This window comes from Arvicola amphibius, chromosome 9, assembly GCF_903992535.2.
Source record: "Arvicola amphibius chromosome 9, mArvAmp1.2, whole genome shotgun sequence".
In the NCBI taxonomy this organism is placed as follows: Eukaryota; Metazoa; Chordata; class Mammalia; order Rodentia; family Cricetidae; genus Arvicola; species Arvicola amphibius.
This window is the reverse complement of record NC_052055.2, coordinates 34,754,990-34,777,074: the sequence shown is the minus strand read 5'-3', so window position 1 is coordinate 34,777,074 and position 22,085 is coordinate 34,754,990. Positions and strand designations below refer to the sequence as shown.

The window sequence follows — 22,085 nt, the reverse complement described above, 5'->3', positions numbered from 1 at the left end:
AGGGACTTTGCAACTCAGCAACCTCTCCCAGTTTAAGTTGCTTGCGCAGAGGTAGCCCTGCCCCGTGCCATAGTTTACGCTTACCTGCCCACTCCACCTGTCTTGTCCTTGTCCAGCTTGGCCTCAACCCCGCCTACCGCCCTCAATGGGGAAGGGACTTGGGTCACCATAAGGAGGGGCCATGCAGATTTAAATGCTTGTGGCGGGGTGCTCGGGTGTGGAGGGAGCAGAGAGACCAAGGACGCTGCACCAGCCCTGTCACAGCAGGTGGGGACATAAGGGCAGGTTGGGGGAAATAAAACCGAAACACCCGTGGGAGCCAGGGGCCAGTGGCCCCAGGTAGATTTATTGAGGGACCTGGGGTCCCATTTACCATCCTGGGCAGTCGGAGCTCCGGGTTGGAGGTGGGAAACCCTTGAGTCCTTGGGACAGACCAGGAAACTGAGGTCCTTGCCAGGCTGATATGCAGTTGGGGTGTATGGGGGGCTGTCTGGAGGTTCCAGCAGAATATGTGGTGTGCTGTTTGGCCCTGCAGCCGGGGTACTCCTTGTACCCCCTTGCAAAAAGTGAGGTTAGTGGTGAGAAATCCTATGACAGAGGCAATTATGCCAACAATCAAGAGGCTCCTGGCAGCCCTGTTTGCGTGAGAGAGGTGGTGCTGACCCAAGGAGGAGCTACCAGCTGTTCAGGGTAAGCAGCCACAGGGATGGCCCCTTGGCTGCTATCAGGGCCCTTGGGAAGAAGAGGAAGGGAGCAGGGCTGTGTCTCTATCCCCACTTGCTTATCATGACAAGCTTGCAACAGCGTCGGTGACTTCTGTCTTTTGGGCAAGGTACAGCTAATGCCCTCTTTCGCCCTGCTCATGATGGGGTAGAGACCGAGTTTTCTGTCTCCGTGTCTGCCCAGCCTGGCCTCCTCATTCTGTTCTGACTAGCTCAGTGTAGCAGCAGTAGCAGCGGGGGGGGGGGGGGGGGGGGGAGGGGAAAGGGGAGGAGGAACACCCTTGTGCCTATCCTTGTCACAGCCTGGGGTGAGGGCTTACCCTTCAGTGTGGTGACAGGTGGTGTCTGATGCACTAGAGATGCTGACCCACCTGGCTCAGAAATGACCCTCTTTCCTCTTGGTGGCTAGAGCAGCCTGTCACCGGTCTCTTCAGAGGCAGGAAGGGCTTATCACTCTCTGCTGTAGGAGTGCGTGCTACCTGCCTTCCCCAAACCTTTCCCCTAAGTCCTTACATGGGCTTCAGTCCCAGACCAGGGACCCTGATCCTTTACCTTTATCGACACTTCCTGGGACTTCTGCCCTCCTCAGTGGAGCTCTGTATACTCCTTAAATTCTTGACCCCTGTGTCTGGTTGTTTTCCCAGGCAACCGCTGCAGTTGCCAAGTGTCTACTCCTCCACATGCCTGGAAAGGGGCCGGGCCCAGGGAGAGTCATAGCAGGTCCAAGGTCACCCACCAACCGTCAGGGAGTGGCTGCCAGCTACAGGCTGCACCTCACACACTCCAGAACTCAGTCTCTCAGCCCCACCCCTTCCCCAGAGTCTCTGCTCTCTGGTTCTTTGTCCGTGGTGGCTTCCCACCCTGAATCTCCTCTTTGTTCAGGGAACTTGAGCTGCGTGCTTAAGCTTGCTTTGGCTTCTCACTCAGGCCTTGCCTTTCTGTATAAAGCGTGCTTGTCAGGGCTGGCTGTCCATGTCCAGGTCAGGAGCCACTCAAGACCATGCCCTCTGGCAGTCTCTGTCCCTACTCTAGTCCCAAGGCTCTGTGTTACACCTTGGCGGGACAGCGAACTGCTTGTCCTGGATTCCCCTGCCCCACGCTCATCTAGCCATATGTCAAGGGACAGGTACCCAGGCTCCACCTCCTTAGAGCCTCTCCCCAGTGCTCTGCCCTGCCCTGGGCAGCACCACACATGGTTTCCCCCAAATCAATGCTTCACAGTGTTGGGAAGCAGAGTCTGGGATGAGTCATTAGGGGTGGTCTTAGGACACACACGGTCATGGGGGGGACAGGAAGCAGGTTGGTGGGAGAGGCTGGTCTGCCGTGCTGTCTAGCTTGTCCTTGAAAGTAGACAAGTCCAGGTAGCCCTGTGTCTGCTACAGTCACACGGTAACTCCGAACCAGTCTCTAGGATACCATTGGGTACCTTCCTGAGAAAGTGCAGGAGGAGAAGTTCTGTGGGATGGGCCTGGTCCTGTTGTGGCTTTCAGGTACTGTTGGTCATCTAGGTCCATGTTACCTCTTCCAGTCATCTAGAAAAAAATTCTACAGATTCACTACAGCTGTTGGCTGGGGTCACTGGGGCGCGACCAGACCCCCTTCCCTGGGAGTCTTCTCTTTGGCCAGAGTAGCTGTATTCTCTCATTTACTGTCAGCTGCCACATGGCTACGAGGACCACTACATCCATGGTGTAGTGGCCCCTCCCCCCTTGCCAATCAAGTCTGCCCTCACAGGTATTTCTTCTCTATGGACCCTGGAACTCACTCCTCCAATGTGAGAACCGCTGCTCCTAGGCCTTGATTTCTGGGCAGGAGAAGACCCTGCACTGGGACCTAGCGCTAGGGATATCCATGGTTTAGAATAGAAATACTATGTCCAAGGGATGGTGCCAAGACGGCAGGGTGTCACCTGAGAGCCGAAGTCTAGGCTGTGCCTTTAGTGTTATCCCTACAGCCTATCTGCCAGCAGCTTCTGACGGACAGTGTGAAGGGCCACAGCCAGTCACTGACCTCTTGGCCTTCCCCCAGTGGATACCTCATCCTCCACGGCCAAGGAACACCTTAATTTGTTCTTCCTAAAGACATGAGACAACCATAAATGATCCCTGTGGCCACACCAAGCTGATATGGGACCCTAGTGACTCTCAGGCTCTAGGAGCTGGTGGGTGTTCCGAGGGTCCAGGTCGCTGTCATAGCATGGACAATGGGTGGCTGGCCGAGCTCTCCTCCACTGGAGTTGGGTTGCACCTGTTTTTCTTGATGTTCATTCTCGCCCAGGAGTTGGGGGCTGGTGGTACCTGTACCCCAGGCACTGGATTTGGGCTCTTGTTCACTCATGGGCCTATCAATAGCCCTTCATATGTAGGGATACCTGATCTTCTAACTCTTTCTGAGACTCTCTGTGGCTAGACCCCTCTAACTGCTTCTCCTCAGCCTCCTTGGGTCGTCACTAGCACCTGAACTTTGTTGTTCTGTGTTTGGGCCATTACCTTCCTAATGGATAAGTCAAGGCTAGTCCAGGAGCCCTGGGCTCAGTCCATGCCACAAGCACACACTGCCAATGCCTGGGCTGCTTTCTTTAGAGAGACACAGCCTTCCGCAGGCTCCAGAGTCAGTCTCTGTAAAGGTTTGTGTGTTCAAGAGTCCTTCCCGCTGTGTTCTGTCTGTCCTCTGTTCTAGAAAACCCTTCCCTGGCCAATCTGATTCTTGGCCTATCCCCTGCCACCCTCTTGGGTTGGTTCCTGACCTCCTTTCAGGCCCCTAGGCTAAGTTGTGGGAGAGAGAAGGCATTGGCCCCTGCAGTGGGTAGGCTGACTAAGGAGGGACACTCTCACGGGTACAGGGGCATCAAGGGAGTCTATGGCTTTGAGAGTTTGGGATGTATTAATCAAGATACTCATCCTAAATTAGAGCCCAGACCACCCTGACTTGGGACTTGGCAAATGGTGGTTCTGTTCTATTTGAGGTTTCCTGTTCTGGTTTGGGGCCCCTAACAATGTAGCTGCTTGGGCCTTCACCCACAGCTGTTCAACTGGTCACTCCCAGTCTCTTGTGGTCTTACCGTTGCTTTCTGTGTCTTGTTTACTCTTTTTCCATACCCCACTCTGCGCCCTACAAGCACGTCTCACCCGGGAAGAGCTGGATAGTAGCCCTGAAACTGGCAGCATGGGCCCTGGGTGCTCTGCTGCAGGCTGGTAGTGGGCACTGCTGACCCTGTCCAGGTGCCTGCCAGCTTATAGACTAGAGGCCTGAGACTCTGAGCAGCGGGTTAGCAGTAAGATACCCCAGAAGTCTCAGGACCAGCCCGAGGGAGGGGATGAAGAGTGACATTTTTACCAAAGCTATGGCCGGAATGCCATCTCAGTAGTAACCCTAGGGGTCATGGCTTTATAGCCTGCAGAGTCTCCCCCCAATCATGTCAAAGAGCTGAACCTGGTGCAGGCCCTCAGATAGGGCAATTCTTGAAGGGGTCAGTGGGACCACCTGCCCGTTACCCTCCCTAAGTTGGTCAGGTCTAGTCTACTGAATCGCATGATATCAAAGGCTGACTCATCATCCACAGGATAGGCTATGCACCTGCCTTGGGCATGCTGCCCAGCCAGCCAACTTCACTCCCGTTTTCCTGCCTTATGCCTTCCATACGTGGTGTAGGCATTGGTGAGGCCTTGAGGTAGCTGATGAGAGCATGGATGGCTCCTGTGCTCATGGCGCAGAAACCTGGGCCCACAGGAGCAGGAAGTCTGGCTGAGAATTGACAGGATGAGCTTCGGGGTGCCATGGCAAAGCCATGAGAATTTAGATGCGTGAGAGGTGGACCAGCGGGCAGTCAGTGTGCAGCTGGACCCGTTGAAGCATCTTTAAGAACAGAGTAGAAGGGGGATTGTGAGGTATAAGGGCACGAGATGATCTGTATCCAGAAGTACACAGAGTGGGTTATGACTTCAGGACTGGCTGGCTCAAGCTGCAGGTGTAGAGAGCTGAGGACAGGCCAGGAATCTCTTAATTCATTGGACACAGACGGTCAGAGCAGAATCCTGGTACAGGAGGATCCTGTCTTCAGTGTCCAGATTCAAAGTCTGTCTGCTAAGTTCAATACAAACGTGTGCTGGGGAGGGGTAGGTAGGCCCCTCCCAAAGTTCATGCGAGGACCAGCCTGGATGAACTTCCAAGCAGAGAGAATGTTCTGGAAATACTGAGGCTGTGAACTAAGAAAGGACACAGTGTGCAGGCTCAGTCTGCAGGGTGGTTGGTTGTCTTCTTCCTGAGCAAGTCTGCCATCGTCTAGAGATGCCAGGTGCACTGGATTGGAGCCAGCAGGCCTCCAGGATGATCTCATCTTAGTTACGTTCGCAGAGATCCTGCTTCCAAATAAGGTTACAGTCGTGTCCTGCAGGTTAGGACTTTGAGTTGCCTTTCTGGGCAATCAGTTCAGCCCAACTCCAAAGCTCCAAGTCTTGGCAGAAGCTTAGAGACCTGGAGCCAAAAGACCCAGGACCCACAGGCATGAAGACCCAACATACATCTTCTGAGTCTAGAGCAGGACTGGGGAGGAGTCCCCAAGCCAGGGGAGGCCTCAAGTCCTATGCATTAGAAGCCTGGAGGCTTAGAGTAGAGGCCAGATAATCCACAGGGAATCCTGAGAGTAGCTGGCCTCAGGTCCCTGTGTGTTATGAGTACAGTATGCCAGAAATGTGGACAAGCATGTTTGTGTCTTTCTACAGTGTCAGAATTTACTGAACGACAGCAAGTTCACAAGGTTCAGCAGTTTCAAAATGCAAAGAATTTGCCAGGTAATCCCACCGACTCCAGTAATCTGGCCAAGGTGGAGGCAGGCAAGATACTGCAATCTTAATTAGTAAAGCAACCTCTCACACAGCACACAGTAAACATCTTTCTCTATTTCTATGTATACTTGTGGTTTAGAGAGTGAACACAACTCAAAGAGGCTGCAACTGGATTCAAGGAGAGTCCTTGAAGTTCTGAGAGTCTATTGATAAGACGCCAAACAAGACCAGGAGGGGGCTGCTGCTGTCAGGGTTTGAGAACCAAGCCGTAGAGTCTGCGTGGGGAACAACCAAAGCAGGGTTCAAAACCAGGAAATGGCAGGTTCAGGTCTAGGTCCAGAGAGACGAAATGATAGAGGAGCCCGGAGTCAAGTAGGACGCATCAGCAACAGAGGACAGAGTCACGCTAAAGCTGCACTGACAGTTGCAGGGTCCTCTGCCCGCCGGTCCTGGATGCACTGCCAGGTGCCAGGTGGATGCAAGGCCAGGCCATCGCAGTGTTAGGCGTCCATGACTTTATAGGATCCGGGTGAGGGAATTGTATGCTTTTCTCAGATGGGTATGTCTGATAAGTTCTTGGGCCTGGTTTTCCCTGGTAATGGTTTTAATACGCCCATGTGTACCTACAGTCACAGTTCACGCTGATAAATTTTTACGGCGCCTTTCTTTCTATTGCCGGGAATAAGTCCTTTCAGCCTGTGTGGAAGCTGGTGCCTGACAGACGGTTCTGTTTGTGGACCCGCCCAGAGCCTGCAACCTACTTTCCTCAAAATGGCAAAAGCCAAATTGTAGAATGGCGTCTCCCAGGGCAAGGCACAGCCTGGAAAGATACTGTTTTGTACAATATGGTGTAATTTAAAGTAGGGTGCAGTCTGATTTCAAAACTGACCATACTGACTCTTGCATTGTCTGAGTTCTTTGGGCAGCTTGTCTTTGTCTTAATCCCTCTTGAAGGGACTGGCAGGTTGGGCCTTTCTCCCCCAAACAATGAGATTTGTTCATGCCCTTGGAGGTCCCTTGATTACCATGACCCTCTGTGGCTGCTCAGGGGTCCTCCAGTCCTTACATCTGGCTGTGGATTCGGGACTCTCTCAGCTTAGATGAACCTGTATCTGACCCCATGATCCTATCTTTCCCACCTGTCAGGTCACTCAGGGTCCCTGACTGAATCTTTCTATCCCCTACAGGTCACACGTGAACCTTAAGCAAGTTCTGGGCTACCAGTTGTCCGTGATGAACGGCCAACCCCCTCCTCTTGATGTCGTGGTTGCCAATGGCATTGAGCAACCCATTGCTCCTAAGATCATGAAGCACCAGTTGGGACCCAGCACCTATTCTGGGCCCCAAGCAGAGGCTGTGCCACCTACCACAGCCAGAAGTATTGCTGGGGTATATGTGGAAGCTTCAGGGCAGACCCAGAGCTTCTACGCTGCCATGAAGCAGGGCCTCCTGCCTACTGGTCTTGGGCTGGCTTTGCTCGAGGCCCAAGCAGCCACTGGAGGCCTTGTAGACCTTGCCCAGGGCCAGCTTATTCCTGTGCCTGAGGCATTAAGGCGGGATCTGGTGGGACTGGAGCTAAAGGAGAAATTGTTGGCTGCTGAGCGTGCGGTTACTGGCTATCCTGACCCCTACGGAGGAAGAAAGCTGGCCCTCTTCCAGGCCATCAGGAAGGAAGTTGTAGACAGGACCTCGGGGATGAGATGGCTGGAGGCTCAATTAGCTACTGGGGGCCTGGTAGACCCAACCCAAGGAGTGCGAGTGGCCCCAGAGGTAGCCTGCCAGCAGGGCCTTTTAGACAAGGAGACATGGCTCAGCCTGGTGGAGTCAGAGCCCAGCATGGGTGCCCCAGGTTTTTTTGACCCCAACACACTAGAACAGCTGCCATATTGCATGCTGTTGAGTAGGTGTGTGCAAGACCCCAGCTCAGGGCTGCCCCTGTTGCCCTTGAAGCCCACCTTTCGCACCCTGGGTGGCGCAGCCAGTGCATCAGCGCTGCTGGAGGCAGGAGTTCTAGACGAGGAGACAGCTCGAGGCCTGCAGGAGGGCACACTGGTGGTGTCGGATGTGGCCACACGCCCTGAGGTGCAGCGCTATCTGGAGGGCACTGGAGGGTTGGCGGGGGTTGTCCTGTTGCCTGGAGGCCACAAGAAGAGCTTCTTCCAAGCTACAGTTGAACACTTGCTCTCAAGGGGCATTGCAGTGCAACTCTTAGAGGCTCAGGCAGGCACGCGCACCCTCGTGCACCCAGCCACGGGCCAGCCTCTGTGGGTAGAGGAGGCGGTCAGGGAGGGTCTGGTCGGCCCGGATCTCCACGAGAAGCTCCTGGTTGCAGAGCAGGCAGTGACTGGGTATCATGACCCCTTCAGCGGCTCCCGCATCCCCCTTTTCCAGGCAATGAAGAAGGAGCTTGTGGACAAGCCACTGGCTCTGCGCCTCCTGGATGCCCAGCTGGCCACAGGTGGGCTTATATGCCCAGCTCGCAGGTTCCGGCTGCCCCTGGAGGCTGCCCTGCGCTTTGGCTGCCTGGATGAAGAGACTCAGCAGCATCTCTCTCAGGCTATGAGCTTTTCAGACCCCACCACACACGAGAGTCTTCACTACGAACAGCTGCTGGCCCTCTCTGTCACCGACCCAGAGACAGGGCTTGCTTTCCTGCCTCTCCCTGGAGAAGCCCATGTAAATAAGCCCCAGGGACCCGCATTTATTGATCATTGCACTCGGCAGGCCTTGAGCAAGGCCACAACCTCCATCTCTGTAGGGAGGTTCCAGGGCCGGCCTGTATCCCTCTGGGAACTGCTCTTTTCTGAGGCAGTGCCCATTAAACAGAGGGCAGTGCTTGCCCATCAGCACCAGAAGGGGGCCCTGACAGTGGAGGAGCTGGCAGCTGAGCTGAAGGCCATTGTCGAGCAGGCTGCAGCCACTGCCAAAGTCACCTTTGCTGGGTTGAGGGACACTGTGACACCGGGAGAACTGTTGAAGGCTGAGATAATCAACCAGGACCTATTTGAGCAGCTAGAACGTGGACAGACCTCAGCCCAGGATGTGGGCAGCCTGGACTCAGTGCAGAGGTACCTTCAGGGCACAGGTTGCATTGCAGGCCTGCTGCTGCCTGAGTCTCAGGAACGCCTCCGTATCTATGAGGCCCGCAGCAAGGGGCTCCTCAGGCCTGGTACTGCCTTGATTTTGCTTGAGGCCCAGGCTGCCACAGGCTTTATCATTGACCCCAAAGAGAACAAGAGATACTCTGTGGAGGAGGCACTGAGGGCTGGCATCATTGGGCCTGACGTATACGCAAAGCTGCTGTCTGCAGAACGTGCGGTCACTGGCTACATGGACCCCTACTCTGGGGAGCAGATCTCCCTTTTCCAGGCCATGCAAAGGGATCTCATCGTCAGGAACCATGGCATCCGCCTGCTGGAGGCCCAGATCGCCACTGGTGGTATCATTGACCCTGTGCACAGCCACCGTGTACCTGTGGACGTGGCCTACCAGCGTGGCTACTTTGACCAGAGGCTGAACTCTATCCTGTTAGACCCATCTGATGACACCAAGGGCTTCTTTGACCCCAACACACATGAAAATCTCACCTACCTGCAGCTTCTGGAGCGCTGTGTACATGAGTCTGAGACAGGCCTGCACCTCCTGCCACTTAGTGGTACACGACCCCAGCTGGTAGACAGCGCCACTCGGCAGGCCTTCCAGAGTCTACTGCTATCCGTGAGATATGGACGGTTCCGGGGGCAGCGAGTTTCTGCATGGGAGCTCATTAACTCAGAATACTTCAAAGAGGACCGGAGGAGGCAGCTACTGCAGCGCTTTCGGCAGCGCAAGGTCACACTGGAGCAGGTCACTCAGCTGCTAGAGAGAGAGATGACGAGGTGGGCAGACATCACAGTGCCTGCACTACAGGGCCAGGTCAGTGCCTACCAGCTCTTAGAGGCCCACATCATCAGCCAGGAACTCCTAGACCAGGTGCTGACAGGGGCGGTCAGCCCAGAGTCCCTCCTTCACATGGGTGACGTCCGCAGGTACCTTCAGGGCTCAGGCACCGTGGGTGGTGTGCTGTTACAGCCCTCCAATCGGCGAATCAGTCTCTACCAGGCCATGAAGAAGAAGCTGCTGGCTCCTGGTGTGGCCCTGGCCTTGCTGGAGGCCCAGGCAGCCACTGGAGCCATCACAGACCCCTGCAGTATGGAGAGCCTGACGGTAGATGAGGCTGTGTGCAGGGGAGTGGTGGGAGCAGACGTATATGGCAAGCTGAAACGAGCAGAGTATTCTATCACTGGCTACAGAGACCCCTTTTCTGGAGAAAAGGTGTCCCTGTTCAAGGCCATGAAGAAGGGCCTTGTCCCGAAGGAGCAAGCAACCCGCCTATTAGAGGCCCAGGTGTCCACAGGAGGTGTCATTGATCCCACAACCCACCTCCACCTCCCCATGCCTGTGGCAGTCCAGCGGGGCTGCATTGATCAAGAGATGAAGGTGGCCTTGTCCAGCTCTCCTGAGACCTTTCCCACACCTGATGGCCGGGGACACACCAGCTATGCCCAACTTCTGGAGCAATGTCTCCAAGACAAAGTCTCTGGGCTTCACCTCCTACCCCTGACAGAAGATGCTCCCGCTATCCCCACTGATACACAGATCCAGGAGACCCTTCAGGCATCAGCCGGCACTGAGGATGGTTTGTCCCTCTGGGATCTGCTCACCTCTTGCCACTTTACTGAGGAGCAGCGCAGGGGCTTCCTTGAGGATGTGAGGGTTGGGAAGACTTCCGTGCCGCAGCTACAGGACACCGTGCGTAACTGGGTGCATGCAGCAAAGCTCCTGGCCCGGGCCCGCATCTCCGTGCCAGGCCCACGGGGTGCGGTCCCTGCCATTTGGCTACGAGACGTTGGTATTATTACCCAAGAGACACTAGAAGCACTAGCACAGGGTGTACAGTCACCGGCTGAAGTAGCCCAAGAGCCTGCTGTAAAGGCCTGTCTCTGGGGCACAGGTTGTGTGGCCGGTGTGCTTTTGCAGCCCTCAGAGACCAAGCTGAGCATTGCCCAGGCTGTAAAGGATGGCCTTCTGCCCACAGGCCTGGGCCAGCAGCTGCTGGAAGCCCAGGTGGCATCTGGTTTCCTCATCAACCCACTAACCAACCAGAGACTGTCAGTGGAGGGGGCGGTGAAGGCCGGCCTGGTGGGCAGGGAGCTGAGTGAACGGCTTCAGCAGGTGGAGAGGGCCGTCACGGGGTATTCAGACCCTTACTCAGGCGGCTCCCTTTCTCTCTGGCAAGCCATGGAAAAGGGGCTTGTGCCCAAGAGTGAGGCTTTTCCTCTCCTCCAAGTCCAGCTGGCCACGGGGGGTGTTGTGGACCCTGCCCACGGAGTGCACCTGCCCCAGGCGGTGGCCTGCAAGCTTGGCCTCCTGGACAAGCAGACAAGCCAGGTGCTGACTGCCACTGAGAACGAAAACAAACTCTTCTTTGACCCCAACTCCCGCGAAAAGGTGACATACCAGCAGCTCAAAGAACTCTGCGTGCCGGATGCCGACACTGGCCTGTGGCTGCTACCACTGCCCCAGGACACCGTGCTTGAGGTGGACGACCACACTGCAGTGGCACTGAGGGCTATGAAGGTGCCTATCAGCATGGGGAGGTACAAAGGACACAGCGTGTCACTCTGGGACCTGCTACACTCTGAGTACGTTGGAACTGAAAAGCGGCGGGAGCTGGTGGCACTCTGTTGTTCTGGGCGGGCTGCTGCCCTGAGGCAGGTCATCAGTATGGTCACCACCTTGGTGGAGGCTGCAGAGAAGCAGCCCCCTCAGGCCACCTTCAAAGGGCTCCGGAAGCAGGTTTCAGCTGGGGACTTGTTTAGGTCCCAGCTGATCAACAAGCAGACACTGGATGAACTCAATCAGGGGAAGAGGACAGTCCAGGAAGTGACAGAGATGGACAGCGTAAGGAGGTCCTTGGAAGGAGGCAACTTCATTGCTGGGGTCTTTATTCAGGGTACCAAAGAGAAGATGAGTATCCCAGAGGCCTTGAGAAGGCACATTCTGAGGCCAGGCACAGCGCTGGTGCTGATGGAGGCGCAGGCAGCCACCGGTTTCATCATTGACCCTGTGGAAAACCGGAAGCTGACTGTAGAGCAGGCCTTCCAGGCAGGGATGTTTGGCAAGGAGACCTATATGAAGCTGTTATCAGCTGAGCGTGCTGTCACCGGTTACACGGACCCCTACACTGGGGAGCAGATCTCCCTCTTTCAGGCCATGCAGAGGGACCTCATTGTCCGGGACCATGGCATCCGCCTGTTGGAGGCTCAGATCGCCACGGGGGGCATCATCGACCCTGTACACAGCCATCGCGTGCCCGTGGATGTGGCCTACCAGCGTGGCTACTTCAATGAAGAGATGAACCGCATCTTGGCTGACCCGAGTGACGACACCAAGGGTTTTTTCGACCCCAACACGCATGAGAACCTCACCTACCTGCAGCTGCTGGAGCGCTGTGTGGAGGACCCCGAGACAGGCCTGTACATGCTGGAAATTGTCAAGAAGGGAGAAACCTACACGTATATTGATGAGGCCACGAGGCAAGCTCTGAGATCCAGAACTATGCAGATGTCCGTAGGCAAGTTTGCAGGCCAGACCGTTTCTGTGTGGGACCTGCTGTCTTCTCAGTACTTTACAGAAGGAAGGAAAAGAAAGCTCTTGCGGGACTACAGAGCCCAGAACATAGGCCTAGATAAACTGCTGGAGGTCATCATCTCCACCGTGGAAGAAACAGAGAAGCAAAACCAAAACATCAAGGTGGCAGGCATCCACGGTGACGTGACTGCAGCAGAACTGTTCAACTCTGGGATCCTTGACAAGAAGACCCTGGATGCGCTTCACAGTGGGGAGCAAGGGTGCCAGGATCTCCACCAGCTGGAGCATGTGAACACCTACCTGGAAGGCAGCAGTTGCATTGCTGGAGTGACCGCACCCCTCACGCATGAGGTGATGAGCTTCTACGAGGCCAGCAGAGAAGAGCTCATTCCAGCAGGGTTTGCAGCTCAGTTGCTGGAGGCACAGGCTGCTTCTGGGTACCTGATGGATCCCCGTACCCACCAGAGGCTGTGTGTGGATGAGGCCGTAGCAGCTGGCCTGGTGGGTGAAGACCTGCGAGAAAGGCTTGTGAATGCAGAGAAGGCAGCCAAGGGCTACAAAGACCCAGCCACAGGCGAGACGATCCCACTGTTCCAGGCCATGGAGAAGAAGTTAGTGAGGCGGGAGGAGGCCCTGAGGCTGTTGGAGGTGCAGGTGGCCACAGGCGGGGTCATCGATCCACGGCACCACCACCGAGTTCCCCTGGAAACAGCCTGCAAGCGTGGCTGTCTGAGCGATGACACCGTTGTGCTCATTGCTGATCAGAGGCACATGAGGAAAAGGTTTGTGGATCCCAATACACAAGAAAAGGTCACGTACCAGGAGCTGCAGGACAGGTGCCAGAGGGAGGAGAAGTCAGGCTGGGCACTGTTCCCAGTGGTTAAGGACAAAAAGGACATGGAGTATGTTGATGAGGCCACGAAAAGGGCCCTGGAGGCAGAGCAGGTGGAAGTGACAGTGGGGAGGTACAGAGGCCAAAGGCGGTCTGTGTGGGAACTGCTCAACTCAGAGTATGTGTCGGAGGAGAAAAAGATGGAACTGGTCAGGATATATAAAGGTGATACGGCCCGGGCACTGCACAGAGTGGTAGAAGTTATTCTACAAATAATTGCAGACAAGGAAGGCAAAAGCAGGCAACTCTGGTTCCGAGGACTACGAACTCAGGTCACAGCAGAGGAATTGCTCAGCTCAGCCGTCATCACCAGACAGACTCTGAAGGACCTGGAAGAAGGCAGAACCACAGTAGACCAGATAGAAAGAAATGAAGATGTGAAAAGATACCTCAAGGGCACCAGCTGCATTGCAGGAGTCCTGGTACCCGTCCAGGGAGAGCCTGGCCGGCAGGAGAAGATGAGCATCTATCAGGCCATGTGGAAGGGCGTGCTGAGGCCCGGCACAGCCCTGGTATTGCTGGAGGCCCAGGCAGCCACGGGCTTCATCATTGACCCTGTGCACAACCGCAGACTGTCTGTGGAGGAGGCTGTGGCAGCAGGCGTGGTGGGTGGCGAGATCCAAGAGAAGCTGCTGTCTGCTGAGCGTGCTGTAACTGGTTACACCGACCCCTACACCGGGGAGCAGATCTCCCTCTTCCAGGCCATGCAAAGGGACCTCATTGTCAAAGACCATGGCATTCGCCTGCTGGAGGCCCAGATTGCTACTGGTGGTGTTATTGACCCTGTGCACAGCCACCGTGTGCCCGTGGACGTGGCCTACCAACGTGGCTACTTTGATGAGGAGATGAACGGCATCTTGGCAGACCCTGGGGATGACACCAAGGGCTTCTTTGACCCCAACACACACGAGAACCTCACTTACCTCCAGCTGCTCCGTCGCTGTGTGCGGGACCCAGAGACTGGGTTCTACATGCTGCAGCTGGCGGGAAAGGGCTCCAGTGTGCACCACCTGAGCGAGGAACTGAGACGTGCCCTCCGTGAGGCCAGAGTGACGCCAGGCACGGGCGACTACCAGGGCCAGAGCATCTCTGTCTGGGAGCTCCTCTTCTACCGCGAGGTGCCCGAGAGCCTGCGCCAGGATCTGCTGCGCAGGTACCAAGCTGGCGGGCTGACCGTTCAGGATGTGAGCACCACCCTCCTCTCATTGCTGGCTCAGACTGATGACAGTACTCCATATGTGAATCTACAGAAAGTCTTGGGCAAGGCTACCATGAAAATAAAAGTTGGCCATCTCCGGGGAAACCAGGTGCCTTTGTTGGATGTGATGCTGTCCACCTATGTTAGTGGCAGTACCAGAAAGGAGCTGATGGGCCAGTTAAGCAGTGGGACACTAACTCTGCCCAAACTGACCCAAAGACTCACCACTATTATTGAGGAGGCAGAACACACACAGGAGGCTGAACAACTGAAAGACAGTGTGTCACACCAAAGGGAAAGTGAAACAGAAAGATCAGAGACCTTCCCAGACAAAAGCAAGAAGGACAAGACTGAGACAGCCAGGCAGAACCAGGAACAGGTCCTGCGAGCTGCGACCATGCACATAAACTGCGGGAAGTTCCAGGGTCAGCCAGTTTCAGTGTGGCAAGTCCTGTTCTCCTCGTACTTAAGTGAGACCCACAGAGAGGAGCTGGTTGCCCAGCACTTAGCTGGTTCCCTGGCTCTGGAGGACCTCATCACCATTCTCACCAAGATCATAGAAGACACAGAGGAGCAACTCACCAAGGTGTCCTTTCCTGGTCTGAGACAAATGGTGTCTGCATCTGAGCTGCACACATCTGGAATACTAGACAAAAACACCCTACAGGAACTGGCACAAGGCACAAAGACAATGCAGGAGGTGACGGAGATGGACACTGTCAAGCGCTACCTGGAGGGCACCAGCTGCATTGCGGGAGTCCTGGTGCCCGTCCAGGGAGAGCCTGGCAGGCAGGAGAAGATGAGCATCTATCAGGCCATGTGGAAGGGCGTGCTGAGGCCCGGCACAGCCCTGGTACTGCTGGAGGCCCAGGCAGCCACAGGCTTCATCATCGACCCGGTGGGCAACCGCAGACTGTCTGTGGAGGAGGCCGTGGCAGCAGGCGTGGTGGGTGGCGAGATCCAAGAGAAGCTGCTGTCTGCTGAGCGTGCTGTCACCGGCTACACAGACCCCTACACGGGGGAACAGATCTCCCTCTTCCAGGCCATGCAGAAGGACCTCATTGTAAAGAATCATGGAATTCGCCTGCTGGAGGCCCAGATTGCCACGGGCGGGGTCATTGACCCAGTACACAGCCACCGTGTGCCCGTGGACGTAGCCTACCAACGTGGCTACTTTGATGAGGAGATGAACGGCATCTTGGCAGACCCTGGGGATGACACCAAGGGCTTCTTTGACCCCAACACACACGAGAACCTCACTTACCTCCAGCTGCTCCGTCGCTGTGTGCGGGACCCAGAGACTGGGTTCTACATGCTGCAGCTGGCGGGAAAGGGCTCCAGTGTGCACCACCTGAGCGAGGAACTGAGACGTGCCCTCCGTGAGGCCAGAGTGACGCCAGGCACGGGCGACTACCAGGGCCAGAGCATCTCTGTCTGGGAGCTCCTCTTCTACCGCGAGGTGCCCGAGAGCCTGCGCCAGGATCTGCTGCGCAGGTACCAAGCTGGCGGGCTGACCGTTCAGGAAGTGAGCACCACCCTCCTCTCACTGCTGGCCCGAGCCAAGGAAGGGAGCCCGCGTGTTGATCCCCAAGGAACCCTGGGTAAGGCCACCATGGAAGTAAAAGTGGGTCGTCTCCGGGGCCCAGAGGTGCCGGTTTGGGAAGTTCTGTCCTCCAGCTATGTGAGCAGGGACACCCGGAAGGAGCTGCTGGCCCAGTTCAGCTCTGGGACGCTGACTCTGCCCATGCTGACCCGAAGGCTGACCACCATCATTGAGGAAGCCGAGGAGACTCAGGAGTCCAATCCAAAGCTGACTGTGACCTCGCCTGACCGACAGGAGACCAGGGCCAGAAGCTCAGGGACCTTCCCAGACAAGGAGGCGGTTGGGGACAAGGCCGACACTGCCAGGCAGAACCAGGAGCAGGCTCTGCGTGCTGCCACCATGAGCGTACGCCGTGGGCAGTTCCGGGGTGGGCCGGTTTCCGTGTGGCGAGTCCTGTTCTCCTCGTACCTAAGTGAGACCCGCCGGGAGGAGCTCCTCGCCCAGCACCTGGCTGGCACCCTGGGTCTGCAGGACCTCATCGCCATCCTCACCCAGGTCATCGAGGAGACAGAAGAACGGCTCAGCAAGGTGTCTTTCCCTGGCCTGAGGCACGAGGTATCTGCATCCGAGCTGCACACGTCTGGCATCATAGACCAGGAGACCCTGCGGGAACTGGCACAAGGGACCAAGACCCTGCAGGAGGTGACGCAGATGGACTCTGTCAAGCGCTACCTGGAGGGCACCAGCTGCATTGCGGGAGTCCTGGTGCCCGTCCAGGGAGAGCCTGGCAGGCAGGAGAAGATGAGCATCTATCAGGCCATGTGGAAGGGCGTGCTGAGGCCCGGCACAGCCCTGGTACTGCTGGAGGCCCAGGCGGCCACGGGCTTCGTCATCGACCCGGTGGGCAACCGCAGACTGTCTGTGGAGGAGGCCGTGGCAGCAGGCGTGGTGGGTGGCGAGATCCAAGAGAAGCTGCTGTCTGCTGAGCGTGCTGTCACCGGCTACACGGACCCCTACACGGGGGAACGGATCTCCCTCTTCCAGGCCATGCAGAAGGACCTCATTGTCAAGGACCATGGCATCCGCCTGCTGGAGGCCCAGATTGCCACGGGCGGGGTCATCGATCCCACTCACAGCCACCGTGTGCCCGTGGACGTGGCCTACCAACGTGGCTACTTTGATGAGGAGATGAACGGCATCTTGGCAGACCCTGGGGATGACACCAAGGGCTTCTTTGACCCCAACACACACGAGAACCTCACTTACCTCCAGCTGCTCCGTCGCTGTGTGCGGGACCCAGAGACTGGGTTCTACATGCTGCAGCTGGCGGGAAAGGGCTCCAGTGTGCACCACCTGAGCGAGGAACTGAGACGTGCCCTCCGTGAGGCCAGAGTGACGCCAGGCACGGGCGACTACCAGGGCCAGAGCATCTCTGTCTGGGAGCTCCTCTTCTACCGCGAGGTGCCCGAGAGCCTGCGCCAGGATCTGCTGCGCAGGTACCAAGCTGGCGGGCTGACCGTTCAGGAAGTGAGCACCACCCTCCTCTCACTGCTGGCCCGAGCCAAGGAAGGGAGCCCGCGTGTTGATCCCCAAGGAACCCTGGGTAAGGCCACCATGGAAGTAAAAGTGGGTCGTCTCCGGGGCCCAGAGGTGCCGGTTTGGGAAGTTCTGTCCTCCAGCTATGTGAGCAGGGACACCCGGAAGGAGCTGCTGGCCCAGTTCAGCTCTGGGACGCTGACTCTGCCCATGCTGACCCGAAGGCTGACCACCATCATTGAGGAAGCAGAGGAGACTCAGGAGTCCAATCCAAAGCTGACTGTGACCTCGCCTGACCGACAGGAGACCAGGGCCAGAAGCTCAGGGACCTTCCCAGACAAGGAGGCGGTTGGGGACAAGGCCGACACTGCCAGGCAGAACCAGGAGCAGGCTCTGCGTGCTGCCACCATGAGCGTATGCCGTGGGCAGTTCCGGGGTGGGCCGGTTTCCGTGTGGCGAGTCCTGTTCTCCTCGTACCTAAGTGAGACCCGCCGGGAGGAGCTCCTCGCCCAGCACCTGGCTGGCACCCTGGGTCTGCAGGACCTCATCGCCATCCTCACCCAGGTCATCGAGGAGACAGAAGAACGGCTCAGCAAGGTGTCTTTCCCTGGCCTGAGGCACGAGGTATCTGCATCCGAGCTGCACACGTCTGGCATCATAGACCAGGAGACCCTGCGGGAACTGGCACAAGGGACCAAGACCCTGCAGGAGGTGACGCAGATGGACTCTGTCAAGCGCTACCTGGAGGGCACCAGCTGCATTGCGGGAGTCCTGGTGCCCGTCCAGGGAGAGCCTGGCCGGCAGGAGAAGATGAGCATCTATCAGGCCATGTGGAAGGGCGTGCTGAGGCCCGGCACAGCCCTGGTACTGCTGGAGGCCCAGGCGGCCACGGGCTTCGTCATCGACCCGGTGGGCAACCGCAGACTGTCTGTGGAGGAGGCCGTGGCAGCAGGCGTGGTGGGTGGCGAGATCCAAGAGAAGCTGCTGTCTGCTGAGCGTGCTGTCACCGGCTACACGGACCCCTACACGGGGGAACGGATCTCCCTCTTCCAGGCCATGCAGAAGGACCTCATTGTCAAGGACCATGGCATCCGCCTGCTGGAGGCCCAGATTGCCACGGGCGGGGTCATCGATCCCACTCACAGCCACCGTGTGCCCGTGGACGTGGCCTACCAACGTGGCTACTTTGATGAGGAGATGAACGGCATCTTGGCAGACCCTGGGGATGACACCAAGGGCTTCTTTGACCCCAACACACACGAGAACCTCACTTACCTCCAGCTGCTCCGTCGCTGTGTGCGGGACCCAGAGACTGGGTTCTACATGCTGCAGCTGGCGGGAAAGGGCTCCAGTGTGCACCACCTGAGCGAGGAACTGAGACGTGCCCTCCGTGAGGCCAGAGTGACGCCAGGCACGGGCGACTACCAGGGCCAGAGCATCTCTGTCTGGGAGCTCCTCTTCTACCGCGAGGTGCCCGAGAGCCTGCGCCAGGATCTGCTGCGCAGGTACCAAGCTGGCGGGCTGACCGTTCAGGAAGTGAGCACCACCCTCCTCTCACTGCTGGCCCGAGCCAAGGAAGGGAGCCCGCGTGTTGATCCCCAAGGAACCCTGGGTAAGGCCACCATGGAAGTAAAAGTGGGTCGTCTCCGGGGCCCAGAGGTGCCGGTTTGGGAAGTTCTGTCCTCCAGCTATGTGAGCAGGGACACCCGGAAGGAGCTGCTGGCCCAGTTCAGCTCTGGGACGCTGACTCTGCCCATGCTGACCCGAAGGCTGACCACCATCATTGAGGAAGCAGAGGAGACTCAGGAGTCCAATCCAAAGCTGACTGTGACCCTCGCCTGACCGACAGGAGACCAGGGCCAGAAGCTCAGGGACCTTCCCAGACAAGGAGGCGGTTGGGGACAAGGCCGACACTGCCAGGCAGAACCAGGAGCAGGCTCTGCGTGCTGCCACCATGAGCGTATGCCGTGGGCAGTTCCGGGGTGGGCCGGTTTCCGTGTGGCGAGTCCTGTTCTCCTCGTACCTAAGTGAGACCCGCCGGGAGGAGCTCCTCGCCCAGCACCTGGCTGGCACCCTGGGTCTGCAGGACCTCATCGCCATCCTCACCCAGGTCATCGAGGAGACAGAAGAACGGCTCAGCAAGGTGTCTTTCCCTGGCCTGAGGCACGAGGTATCTGCATCCGAGCTGCACACGTCTGGCATCATAGACCAGGAGACCCTGCGGGAACTGGCACAAGGGACCAAGACCCTGCAGGAGGTGACGCAGATGGACTCTGTCAAGCGCTACCTGGAGGGCACCAGCTGCATTGCGGGAGTCCTGGTGCCCGTCCAGGGAGAGCCTGGCCGGCAGGAGAAGATGAGCATCTATCAGGCCATGTGGAAGGGCGTGCTGAGGCCCGGCACAGCCCTGGTACTGCTGGAGGCCCAGGCGGCCACGGGCTTCGTCATCGACCCGGTGGGCAACCGCAGACTGTCTGTGGAGGAGGCCGTGGCAGCAGGCGTGGTGGGTGGCGAGATCCAAGAGAAGCTGCTGTCTGCTGAGCGTGCTGTCACCGGCTACACGGACCCCTACACGGGGGAACGGATCTCCCTCTTCCAGGCCATGCAGAAGGACCTCATTGTAAAGAATCATGCAATTCGACTGCTGGAGGCCCAGATTGCTACTGGTGGTGTAATTGACCCTGTTCACAGCCACCGTGTGCCCGTGGACGTGGCCTACCAACGTGGCTACTTTGACGAGGAGATGAACAGCATCTTGGCAGACCCTGGGGATGACACCAAGGGCTTCTTTGACCCCAACACACATGAGAACCTCACGTACCTCCAGCTTTTGCAGAGAGCCATTCCTGACCCTGAAACTGGATTATTGTTTCTGTCTCTCTTGAAGCGCTAAATGTTTCTTTTCTTTTTTTTTTTCTCAAAAATACGGTAGTGTTTTCTTTATCCTTTCTTTGGATTGTTATTGTCTTTTTATACTTTTAATTTTACTGCATCAGGGTTTAATTTTAGGTTATTTTCATCTTTCTAACCTCCCTGTTTCTGTTTTTGTTTTTGTTTGTTTGTTTGTTTTTCCATGTATGTCCTCCTTGTTTCTGTTCTTTTTCCTCCACAACGTTGTTTCGCCCCTTCTTTTGACTCTTTCTGTTTTTGTTTTGGTGGGATCATGGACTTGGGATGAGTGGTCTAATACAGTCTCTCCCTGTATTCTAGACAGCCCCATGATTACCCACCCTGTGATCCACACCACTCTCGCCCCCACCTGTGATCTTTCCTTGATCTCCTACACTGGTGGATTGTAGGTGTAAGCCACCTTGCTTGTCAAAACTCTTTCACATTTTAAATATGGGCACTTGGCACGTGGCGTGGCCTGGTTTGCCTCTGCATTTAGCCCACCATTGCTCATCTTCTCCATGAGCCTCTGAATCATCTCAGTAGTCGTTCATTGTATTTCAGTTTTTAGTGTATACATGTCTTTTGATAATAAATGAATTTCTGACAATAAAATGAATTTGGCGGGGACTCATTTTTCCTGAGCTAAAGCCTCTGCTTTCGTAGCATTGACTGCACTACTGTCTCCTCTATTTCTCTCCCCTCTTGTGGGCTAAGTTTGCTATGATCTCCTGGGCACAGCTCAGTCTGTGGGTCCTCCCCACCCCAGTAGTGACTAGCTAAGCAACTGCCCTGGCAGATGATTTGCCAGATATGTTTATATATGACTGGAATTCCCATTATCTGGAATGATTTGAGGCTTTGATTTTGCTTTATGGAGAAAATGGTTTATTTTGACTCCAAATTTGGACAAATCTAAGGCAAGGTTTTCCTCTGGTCATGGCTTTCCTGCTGGCAGAGTCTCAGCGTGGTGCAGGATAGCCCAACAAAGTGACAAGGGCTAAGCAGCAGGGGCTTCAGAGATGGTTCAGAGATTGAGAGAACTTGGCTGTTCTTTCAGAGGACCTGGGTTTGGTTCCCCACATGGTGACTCATAACCATCCATAGCTCCAGTTCAAATGGGTTCAATGCCCTCTTCTGACTCCCAACGACACCAGGCTCTCAGGTAGCACACATACAATCATGTAGGCAAAACACTCATAGACACAAAGTGAGGTAAATTAGAAAAAAAGCTTTTCTTTTATTTTAATTTTATTTATTATCATCTTTAAATTGTATATCTTTACTTGCTTTTATTGTATGACTGTTTTGCCTTGCATTTATGTCTGTTTGCTACATGTGTCCCTGTGGTGAACAGAAGAGAATGTCAGATCACCCAGAACAGGAACCGATGGCTGTGAACCTCTGTGTGGGCGCTGGGAATTGACCCTGGGTCCTGCAGTACTCTGCTATAGAGCCATCTCTCCACCCATCCACAAGCTCTCATTTTTATCTTAGATATTTGAAGCTTCGTTCACAAAACTTTAATCCTTAATACAGAGATTAAACAAGGGAGCCAAACAACCTGAAATTTGGCTGAGCTCTGTAGGCTGAGTTTGCTAGGACTGCCTCAGAATGCAGCGTGAGTCAGGTGGTGAGGGCAGGGGCTGTACTCCGGTCCGGTCCTTCAGTCGGTAGTGTGGGTGCCTTCAGTGACCTTGAGTGCCCTCTGTTCTGCAGAACCTCCGCAGGCTGCCTGCAATGGTGTCCTCTGAGCTGATCCTATCCGAAGTGTGATGAAGTCCCTTGTACCAGAAAGTTATAGATGTCATCATATCTAGGACATTTTCGGACATTATTACAGAAGTGCTTTTCTGTAGGCCTGTCTTTCTTATTCCTCTCAGAGCTC

At 56.1% G+C, this 22,085-nt stretch overlaps 1 protein-coding gene across 1 annotated transcript; it reads left to right on the top strand.

The window, feature by feature from the left end:
- Positions 1–213: 213 nt before the first annotated feature.
- On the top strand, positions 214–20,831 carry Eppk1 (epiplakin 1). Its single transcript, XM_038342166.1, is given in 3 exon segments — positions 214–267; positions 6,694–19,141; positions 19,143–20,831. Coding segments are annotated over 2 exon segments (13,461 nt in total). The 5' UTR covers positions 214–267; positions 6,694–6,739; the 3' UTR covers positions 20,202–20,831.
- The last annotated feature ends 1,254 nt before the right edge of the window (positions 20,832–22,085 follow it).